General features: G+C 46.5%; 1 protein-coding gene and 1 pseudogene across 1 annotated transcript in view; one reads left to right on the top strand and one right to left on the bottom strand.

The window, feature by feature from the left end:
* Positions 1-6,194: 6,194 nt before the first annotated feature.
* HECTD3 (HECT domain E3 ubiquitin protein ligase 3) overlaps positions 6,195-24,979 on the bottom strand; it is a 127,087-nt gene continuing 108,302 nt past the window's right edge. The window contains exons 15-22 of the mRNA XM_073594007.1: positions 23,201-23,320; positions 22,630-22,719; positions 20,208-20,414; positions 15,342-15,471; positions 14,826-14,900; positions 11,766-11,847; positions 8,383-8,448; positions 6,195-6,645 (exon numbers count right to left, since the gene is read on the bottom strand). Of these exons, the coding sequence (XP_073450108.1) occupies positions 6,561-6,645; positions 8,383-8,448; positions 11,766-11,847; positions 14,826-14,900; positions 15,342-15,471; positions 20,208-20,414; positions 22,630-22,719; positions 23,201-23,320 (855 nt within the window). The 3' untranslated portion in view covers positions 6,195-6,560. The remainder of the gene's footprint in view (positions 6,646-8,382; positions 8,449-11,765; positions 11,848-14,825; positions 14,901-15,341; positions 15,472-20,207; positions 20,415-22,629; positions 22,720-23,200; positions 23,321-24,979) is intronic.
* Positions 20,868-20,999, top strand: LOC141103986 (U2 spliceosomal RNA; annotated as a pseudogene).

Here is a 24,979-nt window from a genome sequence, read left to right as displayed (position 1 = left end):
AAGCAGGAATGAGATTGGGGGCGGTCCTTCTACTATCTGTGTACAGAGCGCCTCCAGGCGGCCATATTGTATTTTACAGAAAATGAAAGGACAATTAATAACATTGAAGATTTGACTTGTGTAGTGATTGTAAACAATGTACTATTTTTTATTATTTTTTATTTCCCACACAAGTGGAGTTACCCTTCAAAGTATTTCTAAAGCTACATTGTTTCTCATTTTGGATGATGTCAGATTCGGGTATTTTACCTTCTGTCAGGTTTTTATTTCTGTCCCCTTGAGGAGATTTCCCTTCACTTCCTGTCTTGTAGAGCCAACAGGAAGTGAGGGAATCCCTGTGGTGTCCCCGTTGGAAGATTTCCCCTCCATTCCTGTTCTGGTGACAACTTGGGATTTCCTTCACTTTCTTCTCAATGACAATAAAATGGGCGCCTCTTTCACACTCCCCTCTGAAAAGTGATCCATGTTGGTTGCTCTTTAGAGGTGTTGTATATGTGATGTATATTGTGTAATAAATAACACCCCATAGAAGGAGATCGATCGTTCTGTGTGAATAGGAAGAGGAATGGAATCCGACGATTTCCTGAATGTTTTTTTTGGGATTATAAATGGGAAATTTCTTATCTGACCACCAGATGGCGCTGCGGATCTTCTGCACCTCCCCTCCCCCTCCAATACAAATCACCGATCAATACATTGGGGGCCAATGAATTATTTTGACATTAAATGGAGAGATAAAGTTGGGGGGGGGGGAGGGGGTGCAGATGGTTGGAATTAGCCCCGCCCCTCCCCCTCAGGATTGTGCAGAATAAATAAATCTCGTCTTTAATCTCCGGCTTGTTTATCACTCGATAATTTACAAGTCACTAATTACATCGCACAGCGGGGGAGGGGAGGGGGGCGGTAATATGGAAAACATTGAGGAGCAACGGAGCATGAGAGAGGCCAGATAAAGAGGAACTCCGACCACAAATAATACATACAGTGCCAGGAAAAGTATTCATACCCCTTGAAATTCCCCACATTTTGTTACAACCAAAACCATAAATGTATTTTATTCGGGATTTTATGTGATAGACCAACACAAAGTGTCACATAATTGTGAAGTGGAAGGAAAATGATAAATGATCACAAATAAATATGTGAAAAGTGTGGGGGAGGGACATTTGTATGGCGCCCCCCGGAGTCAATACTTTGTAGAACCCCCTTTCTCTACAAGTCTTTTTGGGGATGTCTCTACCAGCTTTGCACATCTAGAGAGGACATTTCTGTCCATTCTTCTTTGTAAAATATCTCAAGCTCTGTCAGATTGGATGGAGAGCGTCTGTGAACAGCAATTTTCAAGTCTTGCCACAGATTCTCAATGTGATTTAGGTCTGGACTGTGACTGGGCCATTCTAACACATGAATATGCTTTGATCTAAACCATTCCATTGTAGCTCTGGCTGGATGTTTCGGGTCGTTGTCCTGCTGGAAGGTGAACCTCCGCCCCAGTCTCAAGTCTTTTGTAGACTCTAACAGGTTTTCTTCTAAGATTGTCCTGTATTTGTCTCCATCCATCTTCCCATCAACTCTGACCAGCTTCCCTGTCCCTGCTGAAGAAAACCATCCCCACCACATGATGCTGCCACCACCATGTTTCACGGTGGGGATGGTGTGTTCAGGGTGATGTGGAGTGTTAGTTTTCCCCACACATAGCGTTTTACTTTTAGGCCATAAAGTTGAATTTTGGTCTCATGTGACCAGATCACCTTCTTCCACATGTTTGCTGTGTCCTCCACATGGCTTCTCACAAACTACAAACAGGACTTCTTATGACTTTCTTTCACCAATGTCTTTCTTCTTGTCACTCTTCCATAAAGGGCAGATTTGTGGAGAACACGACTAATAGTTGTCCTGTGGACAGATTCTCCCACCTGAGCTGTGGATCTCTGCAGCTCCTCCAGAGTTACCATGGACCTCTTGGCTCTTCTCTGATGAATGCTCTCCTTGCCCGGCCGGTCAGTTTAGGTGGACGGCCATGTCTTGGTAGGTTTGCAGTTGTGCCATACTCTTTCCATTTTCCGATGATGGATTGAACAGAGCTCCGTGAGATGTTCAAAGCTTGGGAGATTGCTTTATAACCTAACCCTGCTTTATACTTCTCCACAACTTTATCCCTGACCTGTCTGGTGTGTTCCTTGGCCTTCATGATGCTGTTTGTTCACCAAGGTTCTCTAACAAACCTCTGAGGGCTTCACAGAACAGCTGTATTTATACTGAGATTAAATGACACACAGGTGGACTCTATTTACTAATTAGGTGACTTCTGAAGGCAATTGGTTCCTCTAGATTTTAGTTATCAGAGTAAAGGGGGCTGAATACAAATGCTCCTCCCCCACACTTTTCACATATTTATTTGTATCATTTATCATTTTCCTTCCACTTCACAATTATGTGACACTTTGTGTTGGTCTATCACATAAAATCCCAATAAAATACATTTACGTTTTTGGTTGTAACAAAATGTGGGAATTTCAAGGGGTATGAATACTTTGTCAAGGGGTATGAATACTTTGTCAAGGGGTATGAATACTTTTTCAAAGCATTGTATATAGATGATATTAAATAGATAGACAGATTAAAAAAAAAAAAAAAAAAAGTAAAATAAATCAGAAATAAAATACAGGTAAAGCGCCCCCATTCCTCTGCGCACTAATTCGGGGTACTTTGTCGCAGTAAGTGGCCTTGGCACTATATGACCATCCCCCGTACTTCTGAGTATGTTCCGGTGTTTATCTAGCCTTGCAGGATTTTTTGTGCGCTGTGACCTTTTTTTTCCCCACGTGTAGAAGTGAACACATACGTAAGTCACGCACCACACATGAGATATCCCTGCGATCGTTGGAGTGAGATCGATAATTCTAGCACTAGATCTCCTCTGTATCATTACACTGAGATCCTGTAATACTGTAAAGCGTCACCTATGGAGATTTTTACATTTCGTACTTTATAATCATTTCACGAGTGTGCGCAATTTTTTAAAGCGTGAAATGTTAGGTATCTATTTACTCGCCGTATATTTTATATTTTACCAAAATCTGGGTAAATATTGTGTTTTTTTTTTTTAATTCATTAAAGTGGATTTTTTTCCAAGAAAATTACGTTTGAAAAACCACTGCACAAATACCGTGTGACATAAAAATTTCAACAATCACCATTTTATTCTCCAGGGTCTCTGCTAAAAATATATATAATGTTCGGGGGTTTTATGGAATTTTCTAGCAAAAAATACGGATTTAAAAAAAGGGAGGAGTCAGCGAGGAGAGAAGGTCGGCCTTGCCTTGTGATGTCTTAGCTTGTGGCTCCCTCTGGTGGACAGAGGACACTGCTACACCATTAAAATGTAACAACTGTCATTTCCTAACCAATTATCAGTTATATACAGGAATGGTTCCTATTGGTCAAATCTGAACAATCTTTTGTCTTTTTTTTAATCTGACTGATTATGTAACTTTGTGAGAATAAAGAAAGTTCTGTGTTATGGAGATGTGACTGCAACCATCAAATCCCATAAAAATATAACTGTCACTTCTATAATAATAATAAGATCCTTATCCTGGTGTCTTTTTATAGTATTTTTTTTGCATGTTTTTTATTTCCTAACAACTGCAATGTCCATTCCCAATGACATCATTAAAGTTCAAATCCTCCCCGTTTTCTCAGCTGCTTCTGGGTGCGTCCAGTCTGATGTCCATCATTATCAGGAGGTTTGAGGGTGACGTCACATTTATAATTAGCTGCATGGAGATGGATAAACATCTGTATACATCATATATATCATAATACATAGAAGGTGAGGTTGAAAAAATACACAAGTCCAACCCATGTGTGTAATTATATGTCATATTACATTATATATCCTGTATGTTGTGTAATTATATGTCATATTACATTATATATCTCTGTATGTTGTGTGATTATATGTCATATTACATTATATATCCTGTATGTTGTGTAATTATATGTCATATTACATTATATATCTCTGTATGTTGTGTGATTATATGTCATATTACATTATATATCTCTGTATGTTGTGTGATTATATGTCATATTACATTATATATCCTGTATGTTGTGTGATTATATGTCATATTACATTATATATCTCTGTATGTTGTGTGATTATATGTCATATTACATTATATATCTCTGTATGTTGTGTGATTATATGTCATATTACATTATATATCCTGTATGTTGTGTGATTATATGTCATATTACATTATATATCCTGTATGTTGTGTGATTATATATTGTGGGGTCACCAGTCCGGTATTTATATATTGTGGGGTCACCAGTCCGGTATTTATATATTGTGGGGTCACCAGTCCGGTATTTATATATTGTGGGGTCACCAGTCCGGTATTTGTATATTGTGGGGTCACCAGTCCGGTATTTATATATTGTGGGGTCACCAGTCCGGTATTTATATATTGTGGGGTCACCAGTCCGGTATTTGTATATTGTGGGGTCACCAGTCCGGTATTTCTATATTGTGGGGTCACCACTCCGGTATTTATATAATGAAATCATATCCCCTCTCAAGCGTCTCTTCTCCAGAGAGAATAAGTTCAGAGCTCACAACCTTTCCTCATAACTAAGATCCTCCAGACCCTTTATTAGCTTTGTTGCCCTTCTTTGTACTCGCTCCATTTCCAGTACATCCTTCCTGAGGACTGGTGCCCAGAACTGGACAGCATACTCCAGGTGCGGCCGGACCAGAGTCTTGTAGAGCGGGAGAATTATCGTTTTATCTCTGGAGTTGATCCCCTTTTTAATGCCAATATTCTGTTTGCTTTGTTAGCAGCAGCTTGGCATTGCATGTCATTGCTGAGCCTATCATCTACTAGGACCCCCAGGTCCTTTTCCATCCTAGATTCCCCCAGAGGTTCTCCCCCCAGTCTATAGATTGCATTCATATTTTTACCACCCAAATACATTATTTTACATTTTTCTACATTGAACCTCATTTGCCATGTAGTTGCCCCTCCCCCATTCATTTGTTCAGGTCTTTTTGCAAGATTTCCACATCCTGTGGAGAAGTTATTGCCCTGCTTAGCTTAGTATCGTCTGCAAATACAGAGATTGAACTGTTTATCCCATCCTCCAGATCGTTTATGAACAAATTAAATAGGATTGGTCCCAGCACAGAACCCTGGGGGACCCCACTACCCACCCCTGACCATTCTGAGTACTCCCCATTTATCACCACCCTCTGAACTCGCCCTTGTAGCCAGTTTTCAATCCATGTACTCACCCTATGGTCCATGCCAACGCACCTTATTTTGTACAGTAAACGTTTATGGGGAACTGTGTCAAATGCTTTTGTAAAATCCAGATACACCACGTCTACGGGCCTTCCTTTATCTAGATGGCAACTCACCTCCTCATAGAAGGTTAATAGATTGGTTTGGCAAGAACGATTCTTCATGAATCCATGCTGATTACTGCTAATGATATCATTCTTATTACTAAAATCTTGTATATAGTCCCTTATCATCCCCTCCAAGAGTTTACATACTATTGATGTTAGGCTAACTGGTCTAATTCCCAGGGATGTATTTTGGGCCCTTTTTAAATATTGGTGCTACATTGGCTTTTCTCCAATCAGCTGGTACCATTCCAGTCAATAGACTGTCTGTAAAAATTAGGAACAACGGTCTGGCAATCACCTGACTGAGTTCCCTAAGTACCCTCGGGTGCAAGCCATCTGGTCCCGGTGATTTATTAATGTTAAGTTTCTCAAGTCTAATTTTAATTCCGTCCTCTGTTAACCATGTAGGTGCTTCCTGTGTTGTGTCATGAGGATAAACACTGCAGTTTTGGTTACTGAAGCCCCCCGATTCACTCGTGATTTATACACCGTTCAGAAGAGAACATTTTGCAAGTTCATCCCAGTCCTCCAGTACCCCCAACAGGCCGTGTTTTGGGAATTTCTCTTAGATAAAATAGCTGTCCAAACCATTAACTCTGATTTAAAGCATCTGTGCAAGAAAAAGGAAAACCTGCAAACCTGTCCTGTTGGGGGGACTTGTGGACTGAGGTTTAGAAGACTCAGCTTTCCCATAATCACCACCGGGGGGCGCCATGCAGAGAAAATGCCACCAATAGTAAAAAGGAATGGAAAGTGATCAGCCAATAGTCAATGATTTCCATCAGGTTACATTGTTTATTTCTCTGCATACAATAACAATAGAAAAATAGAACAAAACGCACAAAATGTGTAAACAGGTTCTCTTCATTGCATGCAGTTGTTACATTGTATACAGGATGGAGAGAGGACCCCGGAATCAGGATGAGGATGACCCGTCCAGTGGTGGACTCATCTCCGCCCCTCACTCCTCCCACGGACTTATCTCCACCCCTCACTCCTCCCACGGACTCATCTCCACCCCTCACTCCTCCCACAGACTCATCTCCGCCCCTCACTCCTCCCACAGACTCATCTCCACCCCTCACTCCTCCCACAGACTCATCTCCGCCCCTCACTCCTCCCACGGACTCATCTCCGCCCCTCACTCCTCCCACGGACTCATATCCGTATCGATAGCCACACAGTTGTACGCGGCGTAACGCAGCTTCTCCTCGCAGATCTTGGCGCTGAAAGAGACGAGATACAAGTCACATGACATGCAGACACAACACGTTTCTGTCACTCAATTCCTGACTGCATTTGTTTTCTGTATTTCTAAGGGGCGTGGTTATAACAAAAATCGCAGTGCTATTCTACCCCGGAAACATCATTACTACAACTCATCCTCTGCCAAGGAGGGCAAAATCCAAGGTCATTAAGATATAATCTCTGCAGTTGAACGTTATTTATTCATTAACAAATCAGGAAAATACCACATCATGGCCACTAGATGGAGCTGATGATCGTAGGAATTAAATACTTTACTGTGAAAGTCAGCTCCATCTAGTGGCCAACATTAGACAGGAAGTGAGGTCATGACATCGGTCCTCCTAGATCATAGAGGTGATCAGAGACCATCTGGTCAATGTTCACCTCTATGGTCAGCGGGGCGATCGGTTGGATTGTTTTACGCTCTCGCCGGTAAGAACTATAAGCCCGAGTTTTTTATTTATTTTGTTCAGCCCGCTGAGTAGAACGAAAAAAAAACCTGACAGTGCGAATCAAACATTAGAATGAATGGGAACCAAATGCAAGTTGAATGTTTTGCTGCAATTTTAGCAAATTCCAAATCACTCCGATGTGAGCCGAGCGCCGTCATCACCCGGGGCAATTCTCTGCCGGTCTTTGCCTCCCCCACTGCGCATGCACGAGACACACTGCACTTCAAGACTGGTCCACGTGTGCCGTGTCCCAGGAGGTGGCGGGTGGGGAGGGGCAAACATCCACAATGCATAGATGGAAGGATGGATGGAGACATGGATGGATGGATGGAGACATGGGTGGATGGATGAAGACATGGAAGGAAGGATGGATGGATGGATGGAGACATGGATGGAGACATGGAAGGAAGGATGGATGGAGACATGGATGGATGGATGGATGGATGGAGACATGGAGGGATGGATGGATAGAGACATGGATGGATGGATGGATGGATGGAGACATGGATGGATGGATGGAGACATGGATGGATGGATGGAGACATGGATGGATGGATGGAGACATGGATGGATGGATGGAGACATGGATGGATGGATGGAGACATGGATGGATGGATGGAGATATGGATGGATGGATGGATGGAAGGATGGATGGATGGAGATATGGATGGATGGATGGATGGAAGGATGGATGGAGGGATGGATGGATAGAGACATGGATGGATGGATAGAGGGATGGATGGACGGAAGAAGACATGGATGAATGGATGGAGACATGGATGGATGGATGGATGGAGACATGGGTGGATGGATGGAGACATGGATGGATGGAGACGATGGATGGATGGAGACATGGATGGATGGATGGAGACATGGATGGATGGAGATATGGATGAAAGGATGGATGGAGACGATGGAGACATGGATGGATGGATGGAGACGATGGATGGATGGATGGATGGAGACGATGGATGGATGGATGGAGACATGGATGGATGGAGATATGAATGGATAGAGACATGGGTGGATGGATGGATGGATGGATAGAGACATGGATGGATGGATGGAGACATGGATGGATGGATGGATAGAGGGATGGATGGAGACATGGATGGATGGCCCGGCCCCCCCGGATGAGGTCGTACTAATGTGTAGTACGGAGGTGGATTACGTCTCTCTAATAGAAGGAAGGATCATTTTTTATAGAGCCCTTCTCTGGTGATGGGGTAATCGGGGTGATGGGGGGTAATCGGGGTGACTTACCTGGGGTAGTTGGGTAGGTACAAGGTGCTGGAACATGTTGAGGACTCGGGGAGGGAATCGGTGGAGCTGTAAAATAAAAGAAACAAAGTGAAAGTTTTCATCATGTGAGAAGTAGGGGGCGGAGCTAGTGGGAAGTAGGGGGCGGAGCTAGCAGGAAGTAGGGGGCGGAGCTAGCGGTGATCTCTCAGGAAATGCCGGTTGCCGGGCCGCTTTCTGCTAATTAAAGACAATGAAGCCTCAGCAGAAAATAACAGTTTATCAGAAGGAGAGACGGGAAATGACAAGTTTAAATATTTCAGGTTTTCTCTTTAACAAATAAATCTCTTCTTAGGGCTTCTCGCCCTGGCGGATTGGGGGGGTAAAAACAGAAAGCTGAGCCGCGGTCTGACTGTCCCAGAGCCGCCCCCGGAATTCAATGCTGACAATTCTGTACACAAGCTGCTGCCACGAAAATTTCGACTCAGTGTGACTATAAACCTGGAAAAGACTTCAGGCGTCACTCCAAACAAAGGTCCTCCATATCTCCTCCTCCCAACTCTGTATAAACATTGAGAGGAGGATGAAACACAGAACTCCAAGAAACAGCAGAACTCCTCCCAGGTCATGTCTCCAACGCGTTTCATCCTGCCTACAGGGCTTAGTCCTAGGCACTATTCCTCTCACTGACACCAATAATGGGGCACTATTCCCCCCACTGATACCAATGATGGGGCACTATTCCTCCCACTGACACCAATGATGGGACACTATTCCCCCCACTGACACCAATGATGGGGCACTATTCCTCCCACTGACACCAATGATGGGGCACTATTCCTCCCACTGATACCAATGATGGGACACTATTCCTCCCACTGATACCAATGATGGGGCACTATTTCTCCCACTGACACCAATGATGGGGCACTATTTCTCCCACTGATACCAATGATGGGACACTATTCCTCCCACTGATACCAATGATGGGATACTATTCCTCCCACTGATACCAATGATGGGACACTATTCCTCCCACTGACACCAATGATGGGGCACTATTCCTCCCACTGATACCAATGATGGGACACTATTCCTCCCACTGATACCAATGATGGGGCACTATTCCTCCCACTGACACCAATGATGGGACACTATTCCTCCCACTGACACCAATGATGGGGCACTATTCCTCCCACTGATACCAATGATGGGACACTATTCCTCCCACTGACACCAATGATGGGACACTATTCCTCCCACTGATACCAATGATGGGACACTATTCCTCCCACTGACACCAATGATGGGACACTATTCCTCCCACTGACACCAATGATGGGGCACTATTCCTCCCACTGATACCAATGATGGGACACTATTCCTCCCACTGACACCAATGATGGGACACTATTCCTTCCACTGATACCAATGATGGGACACTATTCCTCCCACTGACACCAATGATGGGACACTATTCCTCCCACTGACACCAATGATGGGGCACTATTCCTCCCACTGATACCAATGATGGGACACTATTCCTCCCACTGATACCAATGATGGGACACTATTCCTCCCACTGATACCAATGATGGGACACTATTCCTCCCACTGATACCAATGATGGGACACTATTCCTCCCACTGATACCAATGATGGGACACTATTCCTCCCACTGATACCAATGATGGGACACTATTCCTCCCACTGATACCAATGATGGGACACTATTCCTCCCACTGATACCAATGATGGGGCACTATTCCTCCCACTGACACCAATGATGGGACACTATTCCACCCACTGACACCAATGATGGGGCACTATTCCTTCCACTGATACCAATGATGGGACACTATTCCTTCCACTGATACCAACTATTTCTCCCCCAAAGATAGAGCTTTGTTTACTCCCATTGGGCAAAATCCGGCCCCCCTAAAGTCTGAAGGACAGTAAACTGACCCTTTGTTTAGAAGGTTTAGAGACCCCTGCCCTAGGACTATAGAACACCTCCCCCTCTCCCTCTTCATCATAGTACACTTAAAAGTCCAAAAGAGAGCAAATAAAACAAGCTCGTTATACATACACTATAAATGGAGTTGTAGGAAGTAAGAAGAAAACGGGGGACACATCCATTGACCTGTCTGTGGACTTTATTTCTGTATCCTGTGCAATATCTGCTACCACTAACCCAACCATCCCTGGTCATTATTAGGTCATGTAGGATTACTGAGGAGAAATAATGGGTGCTTCTGAGTGTGAGGTAGAAGTGAAGAAGTTGTCCAATGTCCTGGAAATGATCTAATTTTGATGAAGGTTCTCATTGATCCAGTTCATAGTATATCTAGTAGTAAGTAGCTGGTTACATTCAACTGGACTTGTTTTCAAATGTTGAAGATATTTTGTAGCTTATCCAAGAGTGTCAGAAACATACCCCAATATTTACACCCACAGAGGTACCACTGACACCTTCATCAATCACCATGGAATGTGTAGATGTTGATTGTCCAAGAATAGAATGTGAAGTATGAAAGTTGTGTTCTAGTTACATAATCCCATCCGTGGTGGCAGAAAGTCCACATGGGGATTAATCCTTCAATTCACATGTCTAGGGTAGAGAGACAGATGGTTTTGAAGGCCCCTTGTTCATGGATGTTTTTTTCTAGTTTGATGTAGATGGCTTCTTTCACACTTCTGCACCAGTTGTCCTCACTATCCTCTAAAGAATGTCCATTTTCCTTAAGATGTGGTAAATCTTTACCTGTAGAACTTGGACTCCTATTTTGGAATATTCTACAGGTCAAGATTCAGGAGGACAAATTCTACAAGTCAAGGTTCAGAATGGCAAGTTCTATAGGTCACGGTTCAAGACTCAGTATGTTTCTTAAACCTCTCTGAATATAAATTTTGGGTATCTTCCAGACACTCATTACAACCGTAGAAGTGGCTACAAGAAGCTTTGAAGCGTCTTCAACATTAAAGAACAAGTCCAGTTGAATGTGACTAATTACTACTCACTTCTCCTTACTCACAGCCACATCAGGGTGAAGCCTCTGTAGAGGGTTCTTGTGATATGTAGTCTAATCCATAACAGGCAGACCTCACAGCTTCGATCATCCATGGTTGTTCTGCCCACAGACAGAGATCAGACGCAGCTTACCAGGGTTGAGCCATTATCAGCCCAAGTGTCCAAGTGAACAATCTCTTTCCTGCAGCAACCAATCAGATTCTCATCTCTCCTTTTCCCATACTGCACCAGGAGAATTAAGGTAAGGCCTGGCAGATGGCAGCACAACCCTCTCAATCTGTCCCTCAGACATGTTGGTGAATTGGGGCCAGTGTTCTCTGTGGAGGTGAAGCTTGCCCCTGCATATCTTCCCAGGAGATCCTAGACACCTACTCACCCTGATTTATCTGGATATATGTAGATGGGAGCTGGAAGACGGCTCCGGCCAGTGACAAACCTCAGGAAGCGGCTGCGATCCTCTGTGGGAGAAAGTTTTATTAGTGGGGTTGTCAGAGGCAAAAAAGTATTCAAAATAAAGATCACACTCTAATGTACCCTCTACAGCCAAAAGTCTGAGGACACCCTATTCCAGAACCATGGCCATTAATATGGATTTGACCCCTTTGTGCCTAAGACAGTCTCCACTCTTCTGGGAAGACTTTGCACAATAACTTGGAGGGTGTCTGTTGGAAATGGTGCCCATTTGTGAGGTCAGCTACTATTGTTGGGTGAAAAGATATGGTTCTAAACCAGCATTTCAATTCATTGTAAAGGTGTTCAGTAGGGTTGAGGTCAGGGCTCTGTGCAGGACACGAGTTCCTCCACACCAAACTGGTTAGACCATGAAATTATGGAGCTGGTTTTGTACACAGGGGCAGCACAGTCATGCTGGAACAGAAAAGGGGTCTTCACCAAACGGTTACAGCAAGGTTGGAAGAGTACAATTGTCTACAATGTCATTCTTAACCAGGTTTCCTCCAGATTTTAATAGGGTTTGCTTAAGTTGTGCGTGATTGACCTCCTACCTGATGGTACTTCCATGGTTCCAGGTTCAACGCCATTTGGCAGAGCCTATGGTATGATCCCAATAATGCATTCTTCCCACTGAAAACCAATATAAGGGATGTTCTTCCCACTGATCACCAATGTAAGGAACATTCTTCTCACTGATCACCAATGTAAGGAACATTCTTCTCACTGATCACCAATGTAAGGAACATTCTTCTCACTGATCACCAATGTAAGGAACATTCTTCTCACTGATCACCAATGTAAGGAACATTCTTCTCACTGATCACCAATGTAAGGAACATTCTTCTCACTGATCACCAATGTAAGGAACATTCTTCTCACTGATCACCAATGTAAGGAACATTCTTCTCACTGATCACCAATGTAAGGGACATTCTTCTCACTGATCACCAATGTAAGGAACATTCTTCTCACTGATCACCAATGTAAGGAACATTCTTCTCACTGATCACCAATGTAAGGAACATTCTTCTCACTGATCACCAATGTAAGGGACATTCTTCTCACTGATCACCAATGTAAGGAACATTCTTCTCACTGATCACCAATGTAAGGAACATTCTTCTCACTGATCACCAATGTAAGGGACATTCTTCTCACTGATCACCAATGTAAGGAACATTCTTCTCACTGATTACCAATGTAAGGAAATTCTTCTCACTGATCACCAATGTAAGGAACATTCTTCTCACTGATCACCAATGTAAGGGACATTCTTCTCACTGATCACCAATGTAAGGAACATTCTTCTCACTGATTACCAATGTAAGGAAATTCTTCTCACTGATCACCAATGTAAGGAACATTCTTCTCACTGATCACCAATGTAAGGAACATTCTTCTCACTGATCACCAATGTAAGGAACATTCTTCTCACTGATCACCAATGTAAGGAACATTCATCTCACTGATCACCAATGTAAGGAACATTCTTCTCACTGATCACCAATGTAAGGAACATTCTTCTCACTGATCACCAATGTAAGGAACATTCTTCTCACTGATCACCAATGTAAGGAACATTCTTCTCACTGATCACCAATGTAAGGAACATTCTTCTCACTGATCACCAATGTAAGGAACATTCTTCTCACTGATCACCAATGTAAGGAACATTCTTCTCACTGATCACCAATGTAAGGAACAGTCTTATCACTGATCACCAATGTAAGGAACATTCTTCCCACTGATCACCAATGTAAGGAACATTCTTCTCACTGATCACCAATGTAAGGAACATTCTTCTCACTGATCACCAATGTAAGGAACAGTCTTATCACTGATCACCAATGTAAGGAACATTCTTCTCACTGATCACCAATGTAAGGAACATTCTTCTCACTGATCACCAATGTAAGGAACATTCTTCTCACTGATCACCAATGTAAGGGACATTCTTCTCACTGATCACCAATGTAAGGAACATTCTTCTCACTGATCACCAATGTAAGGAACATTCTTCTCACTGATCACCAATGTAAGGGACATTCTTCTCACTGATCACCAATGTAAGGGACATTCTTCTCACTGATCACCAATGTAAGGAACATTCTTCTCACTGATCACCAATGTAAGGAACATTCTTCTCACTGATCACCAATGTAAGGGACATTCTTCTCACTGATCACCAATGTAAGGAACATTCTTCTCACTGATTACCAATGTAAGGAACATTCTTCTCACTGATCACCAATGTAAGGAACATTCTTCTCACTGATCACCAATGTAAGGAACATTCTTCTCACTGATCACCAATGTAAGGAACATTCTTCTCACTGATCACCAATGTAAGGAACATTCTTCTCACTGATCACCAATGTAAGGAACATTCTTCTCACTGATCACCAATGTAAGGAACATTCTTCCCACTGATCACCAATGTAAGGGACATTCTTCTCACTGATCACCAATGTAAGGGACATTCTTCTCACTGATCACCAATGTAAGGAACATTCTTCTCACTGATCACCAATGTAAGGAACATTCTTCTCACTGATCACCAATGTAAGGAACATTCTTCTCACTGATCACCAATGTAAGGAACATTCTTCTCACTGATCACCAATGTAAGGAACATTCTTCTCACTGATCACCAATGTAAGGAACAGTCTTCCCACTGATCACCAATGTAAGGAACATTCTTCCCACTGATCACCAATGTAAGGAACATTCTTCTCACTGATCACCAATGTAAGGGACATTCTTCCCAATGACTACCATGTAAGGGGCATTCTTGGACCCCAAACAATGCAGGCACCATCAGGTAGGAGGTCATTCAGCCGTTGCTCAAGGAACCCCTAGCTACCCTTCGCTGGAAATACCTGGACTCCATTATTTGGAAGAGGGTCCACAGACTTTTGTCAATATAATGTATAATGATCATCATTTTCACTCTACAGACCCGATAAAGATCCGCGTGGCTTACCATTTGTGAAGTTGTTTAGAGCCTCCCAGAAATATTGCACTCGGATGTCTGTCGCACCCAAATCCTCAAACCTGGCTGAAGAGACAGAAAAGAGACACAATGTGGGTGAGAAGTGATAAGGCACAAGCAGGGGATGTGGTTTCCCATGTAGATGGGGAGCCTATGTTAGCATTCTGTTTATATTATATAGAGGTGGGTGCAACAACCATTCTCCTAAATCATACTGTGATTAGTAGTTCTGCCCCTCGGTGGTGGTGTGCTTGTATAATGTATTGTTCTCTCTCTCTAGTGGAACTACACAGTTATCATGTCATTTCCTGTTTCTGTGTTCCCTTCAGTTCTAGTTAAACAAGAAGGGCTCAGTCATAATCCCAGCATTATCCTGACTGGTAGGAAGCATATCTACAAGAGCTTTCCAACTGTATATGAAGACATTTCTATCTGTAAATCAGAATTTTCAGATCCTGGCTCCGGGGTGACATGATTACAGGTGTGGCGATCCCCCAGTATACTTACTCAGTTTTTTCAGGGCCTCCACAGAGATCTCGGGGTCCCCACAGACTCTTTTCTCCAGTTCCTGCCAAGTAAGAAGATCCAGCACAGCCTGAGGAACCACTTTCAGCAGTCCGGCCTGAATGGCTTCTACCTGAGAAAGGAAAAAAAATGGCTGCTCAGACAGAAGGCGAGACACGGGGCCAATGGCAGATAATATTTGATCCCAATGCAGATTTGGCTTATGCCAAAACTTGGATTATATAATAAAACTTGTCCCCCTAGACTTGCTGTGTGAGGGAGACTGGGGACATGCTGGGGGTTAGGTTGGAGACTGGGGACATGTTGGGGGTTAGGTTGGAGACTGGGGACATGCTGGGGGTTAGGTTGGAGACTGGGGACATGCTGGGGGTTAGGTTGGAGACTGGGGACATGCTGGGGGTTAGGTTGGAGACTGGGGACATGCTGGGGGTTAGGTGGGAGACTGGGGACATGCTGGGGGTTTGGTTGGAGACTGGGGACATGCTGGGGGTTAGGTTGGAGACTGGGGACATGTTGGGGGTTAGGTGGGAGACTGGGGACATGCTGGGGGTTAGGTTGGAGACTGGGGACATGTTGGGGGTTAGGTTGGAGACTGGGGACATGCTGGGGGTTAGGTTGGAGACTGGGGACATGCTGGGGGTTAGGTTGGAGACTGGGGACATGCTGGGGGTTAGGTTGGAGACTGGGGACATGCTGGGGGTTAGGTTGGAGACTGGGGACATGTTGGGGGTTAGGTTGGAGACTGGGGACATGCTGGGGGTTAGGTTGGAGACTGGGGACATGCTGGGGGTTAGGTTGGAGACTGGGGACATGTTGGGGGTTAGGTGGGAGACTGGGGACATGCTGGGGGTTTGGTTGGAGACTGGGGACATGTTGGGGGTTAGGTTGGAGACTGGGGACATGCTGGGGGTTAGGTTGGAGACTGGGGACATGCTGGGGGTTAGGTTGGAGACTGGGGACATGCTGGGGGTTAGGTAGGAGACTGGGGACATGCTGGGGGTTAGGTTGGAGACTGGGGACATGCTGGGGGTTAGGTGGGAGACTGGGGACATGTTGGGGGTTAGGTTGGAGACTGGGGACATGTTGGGGGTTAGGTTGGAGACTGGGGACATGTTGGGGGTTAGGTTGGAGACTGGGGACATGTTGGGGGTTAGGTTGGAGACTGGGGACATGCTGCGGGTTAGGTTGGAGACTGGGGACATGCTGGGGGTTAGGTTGGAGACTGGGGACATGCTGGGGGTTAGGTTGGAGACTGGGGACATGTTGGGGGTTAGGTTGGAGACTGGGGACATGTTGGGGGTTAGGTTGGAGACTGGGGACATGTTGGGGGTTAGGTTGGAGACTGGGGACATGTTGGGGGTTAGGTTGGAGACTGGGGACATGCTGCGGGTTAGGTTGGAGACTGGGGACATGCTGGGGGTTAGGTTGGAGACTGGGGACATGCTGGGGGTTAGGTTGGAGACTGAGGACATGTTGGGGGTTAGGTTGGAGACTGGGGACATGCTGGGGGTTAGGTTGGAGACTGGGGACATGCTGCGGGTTACTTTGGAGACTGGGGACATGCTGGGAGTTAGGTTGGAGACTGGGGACATGCTGCGGGTTAGCTTGGAGACTGGGGACATGCTGCGGGTTAGCTTGGAGACTGGGGACATGCTGCGGGTTAGGTTGGAGACTGGGGACATGCTGCGGGTTAGCTTGGAGACTGGGGACATGCTGCGGGTTAGCTTGGAGACTGGGGACATGCTGCGGGTTAGGTTGGAGACTGGGGACATGCTGGGAGTTAGGTTGGAGACTGGGGACATGCTGCGGGTTAGGTTGGAGACTGGGGACATGCTGGGAGTTAGGTTGGAGACTGGGGACATGCTGCGGGTTAGGTTGGAGACTGGGGACATGTTGGGGGTTAGGTTGGAGACTGAGGACATGTTGGGGGTTAGGTTGGAGACTGGGGACATGCTGCGGGTTACTTTGGAGACTGGGGACATGCTGGGGGTTAGGTTGGAGACTGGGGACATGCTGGGGGTTAGGTTGGAGACTGGGGACATGCTGGGGGTTAGGTTGGAGACTGGGGACATGCTGGGAGTTAGGTTGGAGACTGGGGACATGCTGCGGGTTAGGTTGGAGACTGGGGACATGTTGGGGGTTAGGTTGGAGACTGGGGACATGCTGGGGGTTAGGTTGGAGACTGGGGACATGCTGGGGGTTAGGTTGGAGACTGGGGACATGCTGGGGGTTAGGTAGGAGACTGGGGACATGCTGGGGGTTAGGTGGGAGACTGGGGACATGCTGGGGGTTAGGTGGGAGACTGGGGACATGCTGGGGGTTAGGTTGGAGACTGGGGACATGCTGGGGGTTAGGTGGGAGACTGGGGACATGCTGGGGGTTTGGTTGGAGACTGGGGACATGCTGGGGGTTAGGTTGGAGACTGGGGACACGCTGGGGGTTAGGTGGGAGACTGGGGACATGCTGGGGGTTAGCTTGGAGACTGGGGACATGTTGGGGGTTAGGTTGGAGACTGGGGACATGCTGGGGGTTAGGTTGGAGACTGAGGACATGCTGGGGGTTAGGTTGGAGACTGGGGACATGCTGGGGGTTAGGTGGGAGACTGGGGACATGCTGGGGGTTTGGTTGGAGACTGGGGACATGCTGGGGGTTAGGTTGGAGACTGGGGACACGCTGGGGGTTAGGTGGGAGACTGGGGACATGCTGGGGGTTAGGTTGGAGACTGGGGACATGTTGGGGGTTAGGTGGGAGACTGGGGACATGCTGGGGGTTAGGTTGGAGACTGAGGACATGTTGGGGGTTAGGTGGGAGACTGGGGACATGCTGGGGGTTTGGTTGGAGACTGGGGACATGCTGGGGGTTAGGTTGGAGACTGGGGACATGTTGGGGGTTAGGTTGGAGACTGGGGACATGCTGGGGGTTAGGTTGGAGACTGGGGACATGCTGGGGGTTAGGTTGGAGACTGGGGACATGTTGGGGGTTAGGTTGGAGACTGGGGACATGCTGGGGGTTAGGTTGGAGACTGGGGACATGCTGGGGGTTAGGTTGGAGACTGGGGACATGCTGGGGGTTAGGTTGGAGACTGGGGACATGCTGGGGGTTAGGTTGGAGACTGGGGACATGTTGGGGGTTAGGTTGGAGACTGGGGACATGCTGGGGGTTAGGTTGGAGACTGGGGACATGTTGGGGGTTAGGTTGGAGACTGGGGATATGCTGGGGGTTAGGTTGGAGACTGGGGACATGCTGGGGGTTAGGTTGGAGACTGGGGACATGCTGGGGGTTAGGTTGGAGACTGGGGACATGTTGGGGGTTAGGTTGGAGACTGGGGACATGTTGGGGGTTAGGTTGGAGACTGGGGACATGTTGGGGGTTAGGTTGGAGACTGGGGACATGTTGGGGGTTAGGTTGGAGACTGGGGATATGCTGGGGGTTAGGTTGGAGACTGGGGATATGTTGGGGGTTAGGTTGGAGACTGGGGACATGTTGGGGGTTAGGTTGGAGACTGGGGACATGTTGGGGGTTAGGTTGGAGACTGGGGACATGTTGGGGGTTAGGTTGGAGACTGGGGACATGCTGGGGGTTAGGTTGGAGACTGGGGACATGTTGGGGGTTAGGTTGGAGACTGGGGACATGTTGGGGGTTAGGTTGGAGACTGGGGATATGTTGGGGGTTAGGTTGGAGACTGGGGACATGCTGGGGGTTAGGTTGGAGACTGGGGACATGCTGGGGGTTAGGTTGGAGACTGGGGACATGTTGGGGGTTAGGTTGGAGACTGGGGACATGTTGGGGGTTAGGTTGGAGACTGGGGACATGCTGGGGGTTAGGTTGGAGACTGGGGACATGTTGGGGGTTAGGTTGGAGACTGGGGACATGCTGGGGGTTAGGTTGGAGACTGGGGACATGCTGGGGGTTAGGTTGGAGACTGGGGACATGTTGGGGGTTAGGTTGGAGACTGGGGACATGTTGGGGGTTAGGTTGGAGACTGGGGATATGCTGGGGGTTAGGTTGGAGACTGGGGACATGTTGGGGGTTAGGTTGGAGACTGGGGACATGTTGGGGGTTAGGTTGGAGACTGGGGATATGCTGGGGGTTAGGTTGGAGACTGGGGACATATCAGTGCTCCCCCTACAGGCTGCTGGGAGCCACACCCCTGCAATGCCCCACTATTAGATGCACTAACACATCCCCCACCTCTAACCCCGCCCTCTGAACTGCCCACCACAGGTCTGATTGGCAACAGATCCCAGGGGGAGGATCCTGAGCTGCCTCCATGTGCTCAATAGGGGCGGGGCCCCGGTTGGGTTGCTGTCTGAGAGTCAACTCTGGAGACAACACTGCCGCCACATACAGGTTATAGAAAGAGAGGGCGTGGTCACCCTTATACAGGAAGTCCCACCTGAGGGGGTATTTATTAAAATGTCAGAGCTATTCATTCTTTGTGAATGGAGAAACAATCCGATATTAATGGCTCGAATGTTATTCATTCATACAGAACAGAGCCAATCAGGAAAATATCACAATATCTTCAATCGATGTAGCTGATCATAGAAACTAAAATTGTATTTAGTATAATTGTCATCTCCATCTAGTGGTCATAATGTGGTATTTTCCTGATTCACTCCATTCTTTATGAATGAATAACATTCAACCTGGAGAGAAAACAGCCTAATAATGTTCAATGTTTTTCCCCGTTCACACAGAACGAATGTACATGAAGTGTTGTAGGATAAATCGCTTTTCATATATTTATAACTAACCCCCCCCTCCCCCCGAGTCCAAAAAAAGGAGACAATAATAGAGACCTATCACAAGGTGTTTAGGAAGTGTTTACCCCTTGGCTCCGCCCACCTGCTCTTTACTCTCCTCCAGCCGCGCCTTCTGCACCATCTTGATGAACTCCAGCCGGTCCTCGTAATGTACGGAGATATTGCTTCCTCCGAGGACCAACTCCACCATTCGCTGATCGCTCAGGACCGTCGTGTACGTTAGCTCCGCCCCAAACTTAAACTCAAACGTCTCTTTATCCATCAGCTCCATCATCTCCAGGAGTTTAACCTAAGAGGGTAGAAAAAAGGAGCGCCCCCCGGAGGACAGGAGGGTGACCAGTGCTCAGGGATTTTTTATTTGTTTTGCTGTTACAGTGTTGAACAGAAAGTTTTGAACTGTCATGAATGGGTTACAATGATAAGAGCTGTGATTGGCCGAGGTACCATGTGATAGCTGTGGGCCAATCACAGCATCACAATACTAAGCACAGCTTTTGTAACAGTTTACACATTGCTCTTGTGATCGAATAACAATCCGGTGTCCATTGTGGGTGTGTGTGCCCATCAGCTGGTGATCCAACCTGACCCGCCGCCCGCAGTATTTGTACTATGGGTGGGCGGGAACTGGTTAACGTGATAATAACTCGGAGACTAATGATCTTCCTTTTTTTTTTTTTTTAAGTTAGAACATTATTGGCAGTATCATAGCCAATGAGGTTCAACTGAGGCGTGATTATTGCTAATTGCTTCTCGGCCTTTTGGCGAAGATCAAGTGTAGTATCTGTTCTTATCAGTTTCCAGGAGGTGGCGCTTGCTTCCGTCCCTGATCTATGGCGAAATAGAGATGGGATTGCGGTTGCTATGCAAAGCCTGCTGGAGTGAAGGTGACCTGGAGCGGTTTGTAGCCGAAAGGGAAGCCTTCTGATGGGGATGGAGAACCACGGGGTCTGAACCAGAGGGTCGGGATCCTGGTCTTCTGGCCTGGATTGGGGCGGATCTAGCTCCGGACAGTTATTTGGGAGAGAACACTTACTTCCCTCTTACAGGGGGGGGAGTGGTTAGTACTTCCCGAATGTAATTAGGAGCAGTGATGGGAGCGACGGCAGAGCCTGATGGTAAAGGGCTCTTTCCAGCTTCCTGATCTCCATATCCTTCCTGTCTGTGGTGGGGTCTGCTGTGGTCTGGGTTGGGGGGTCGGGGCTTTTTCGAAAAGCCAGTGGTGAATGTGCCCCTGAAGTGGCAGTTCAGGGGTGCCGTACAGTCACGGTGTGAAAGCACTTGATTTTATGGCACCATGGTCACTTTCACCACAACACACGTTTTTCGCACCTGCCTCTTGGGCCGGGCCTTTTGGCCAGGACCAGGGGAAATTTTTATGGCCGGCCATTGTATAAGCACAATGGCCACTTTCACTCTCCCATCTCACTATCTTCCCCACTCTTTCTTTTACCCCTGTTTGTCACCTTTTTGTCTTTTTTTGGTTGTCTTGTATACACGTTTTTGTCACTGTGTGGCGAGTAGGGTGTGGGTCCTCGGGCCTACTCTGAAAGTCTTGGGAGGGGGTGGACATAGGCCTTTTGGGTTGGTTTGCCCTCTCCTTTGAGGGGTCTCCCTTCGGGGGAGCCCCACTGTACTTGGGTCGGTCTGCTTCGGCAGTCCTTCCAGTTGTGGGGGTCCGCCTGGTTTCGGCCGGATGGACCCTTTGTCTGAGTACCTCAGTCCCTGTCTGGAGCCTAACGCCCCGGGGGATCAGGGTAAGGTCCTTCCCTAGTGGAGGACTCTGTACACCCTTTGCACGTTTTTGTGTTTCACTCTCTATGTGTGGGCACTTCTTTTTGGCACCGGGTGGAAGTTTTTGAGGTGTGTTTTGCACGCCACTGGCTTTTCGATAGAGATTATTTGGTACACGGTTTTAATACAGTTCTTACTCATTTTTGTAATATATAAATTGACAAATGAACAAAATATGTTTAAAAAAAATGCATTTTAAAATTTCATAATCACACCAACATGTTAATGACAAAATTGTTTTCAATCTTTTCTTTTCTTTCTTTTTTTAAACTTTGCAGCTTGCAATAAAATCATTCCTGGTGATCCTGCCACGAAGGTCCTTGTTATAAGACACTTCCTGTTCTATATTCGGTCTCTTGTCTTCCAATTGAGCTCTTGTGTTATCACCTTGTCACTGCCTGAAGGTGGCAGTGTTCATTTATTGAATATGTTAATTGTAAGATACAATCGCAGTATTAAAAAAAAAAAAAAAAAAAAAAAATGAAAGACAAAAATAAGTTTGTAAATTTGTCAGCTTGTAAAAAAAAGTTTTAGCGACTGGAAGCTTTCCAAACCTTCAGAAATATTTATATATAAAATTTTGCTCAGAGTTCTTGTTAAATTAATCAGCGCCGATGGCTCAGGCATCGATGGCCTCTGATCATGAAAGGACTAAATACAGAAGACGATCCATTATTATTGATTGTCTGGGATAGAACGGACAGCGAACTCACCAGCAGGGAATCCACCGCCGGGAAATCTTTACTCCAACTGACTTCCTCTCCCGTCAGCTGTTTCCACACAAAGCCGGGCAGTGCCAGGACCTGCGGGCACACAAAGGTCAGGATCATTGGGGTTCAGAGCGATAAGGGTCAACATACAAACCATACAGACAGAAATATTTCAGGGGTAATTTACAAAAGACAGACTCCCATCCCCCCACTCCCCCCCCCCCCCTGTATGATAGACTGAGACCAGACTATGCCCTCTTGTGGACAGAAGTAGAACTGCACCTTATTTAAACTTTTTAGGGGGAAAGTCGTTGTAAATGACATTATGAATTAATTTCAGCTTTATATAAAGAAACATTGAGAACAAACCAATGAAGTGATACAATCGATATCTAATCAGTAAGGCCATAGGGGTTAAAGCTCTAGGTATGGCTTTTATTGTGTAGTTACATTGTTTCAGTTTGGAGATATTCTGTTGTAGTTGTCAGTGTTACTACAATCATCACCACAGTCACCCCTCCCTGTGCCAAGGGGATCCCATTGGTTGGAATTTAAAGCAATAAATGTCACTTACCAGGAACTCCTTCCCTCTGAGGGCGGCGCCCATCAGCTGCCCAATCCATTGGTATTTGGCCAGATCCTTGCAGGACGGGTTTGGCACATACATGTCCCGAGCTTCTCCGGTGCCATTTCCCTGGAGGAAGAATTATCAGCACAGTCACACGGGGGAGACACAGAGCCCGGGGCAGAGATCAGACATCTCCCCCTATATCAATGGATCCGATTCTTCATAAAATATAAGAAAATAAAGCACGTTCCCGAGCCAACGCCCCTCACTGCCTGGAAATGGGGGGTCATCATCTGTTATATTCTATTATTTTATTCTGTATTAGAGTGTAAGCTCCTCTGTACAGAGACTGATGTGTGGGGGAGGGGAGATTAGAGTGTAAGCTCCTCTGTATAGAGACTGATGTGACTGTGGGGGAGGGGACATTAGAGTGTAAGCTCCTCTGTATAGAGACTGATGTGACTGTGGGGGGAGGGGACATTAGAGTGTAAGCTCCTCTGTATGGAGACTGATGTGATGGGGGGAGGGGACATTAGAGTGTAAGCTCCTCTGTACAGAGACTGATGTGACTGTGGGGGGAGGGGACATTAGAGTGTAAGCTCCTCTGTATAGAGACTGATGTGACTGTGGGGGGAGGGGACATTAGAGTGTAAGCTCCTCTGTATAGAGACTGATGTGACTGTGGGGGGGAGGGGACATTAGAGTGTAAGCTCCTCTGTATAGAGACTGATGTGACTGTGGGGGGAGAGGACATTAGAGTGTAAGCTCCTCTGTATAGAGACTGATGTGACTGTGGGGGGAGGGGACATTAGAGTGTAAGCTCCTCTGTATAGAGACTGATGTGACTGTGGGGGAGGGGACATTAGAGTGTAAGCTCCTCTGTACAGAGACTGATGTGACTGTGGGGGGAGGGGACATTAGAGTGTAAGCTCCTCTGTACAGAGACTGATGTGACTGTGGGGGAGGGGACATTAGAGTGTAAGCTCCTCTGTATAGAGACTGATGTGACTGTGGGGGAGGGGACATTAGAGTGTAAGCTCCTCTGTATAGAGACTGATGTGACTGTGGGGGGAGGGGACATTAGAGTGTAAGCTCCTCTGTACAGAGACTGATGTGACTGTGGGGGGAGGGGACATTAGAGTGTAAGCTCCTCTGTATAGAGACTGATGTGACTGTGGGGGAGGGGACATTAGAGTGTAAGCTCCTCTGTATAGAGACTGATGTGACTGTGGGGGAGGGGACATTAGAGTGTAAGCTACTCTGTATAGAGACTGATGTGACTGTGGGGGAGGGGACATTAGAGTGTAAGCTCCTCTGTATAGAGACTGATGTGACTGTGGGGGGAGGGGACATTAGAGTGTAAGCTCCTCTGTATAGAGACTGATGTGACTGTGGGGGAGGGGACATTAGAGTGTAAGCTCCTCTGTATAGAGACTGATGTGACTGTGGGGGCGGGGACATTAGAGTGTAAGCTCCTCTCTATAGAGACTGATGTGACTGTGGGGGAGGGGACATTAGAGTGTAAGCTCCTCTCTATAGAGACTGATGTGACTGTGGGGGGAGGGGACATTAGAGTGTAAGCTCCTCTGTATAGAGACTGATGTGACTGTGGGGGAGGGGACATTAGAGTGTAAGCTCCTCTCTATAGAGACTGATGTGACTGTGGGGGGAGGGGACATTAGAGTGTAAGCTCCTCTGTATAGAGACTGATGTGACTGTGGGGGGAGGGGACATTAGAGTGTAAGCTCCTCTGTACAGAGACTGATGTGTGGGGGAGGGGAGATT

Source organism: Aquarana catesbeiana, linkage group LG07 (assembly GCF_042186555.1).
Source record: "Aquarana catesbeiana isolate 2022-GZ linkage group LG07, ASM4218655v1, whole genome shotgun sequence".
NCBI lineage: Eukaryota > Metazoa > Chordata > Amphibia > Anura > Ranidae > Aquarana > Aquarana catesbeiana.
Note: the sequence above shows the minus strand (reverse complement) of the source record. Positions and strands in the feature narration are given on the sequence as shown.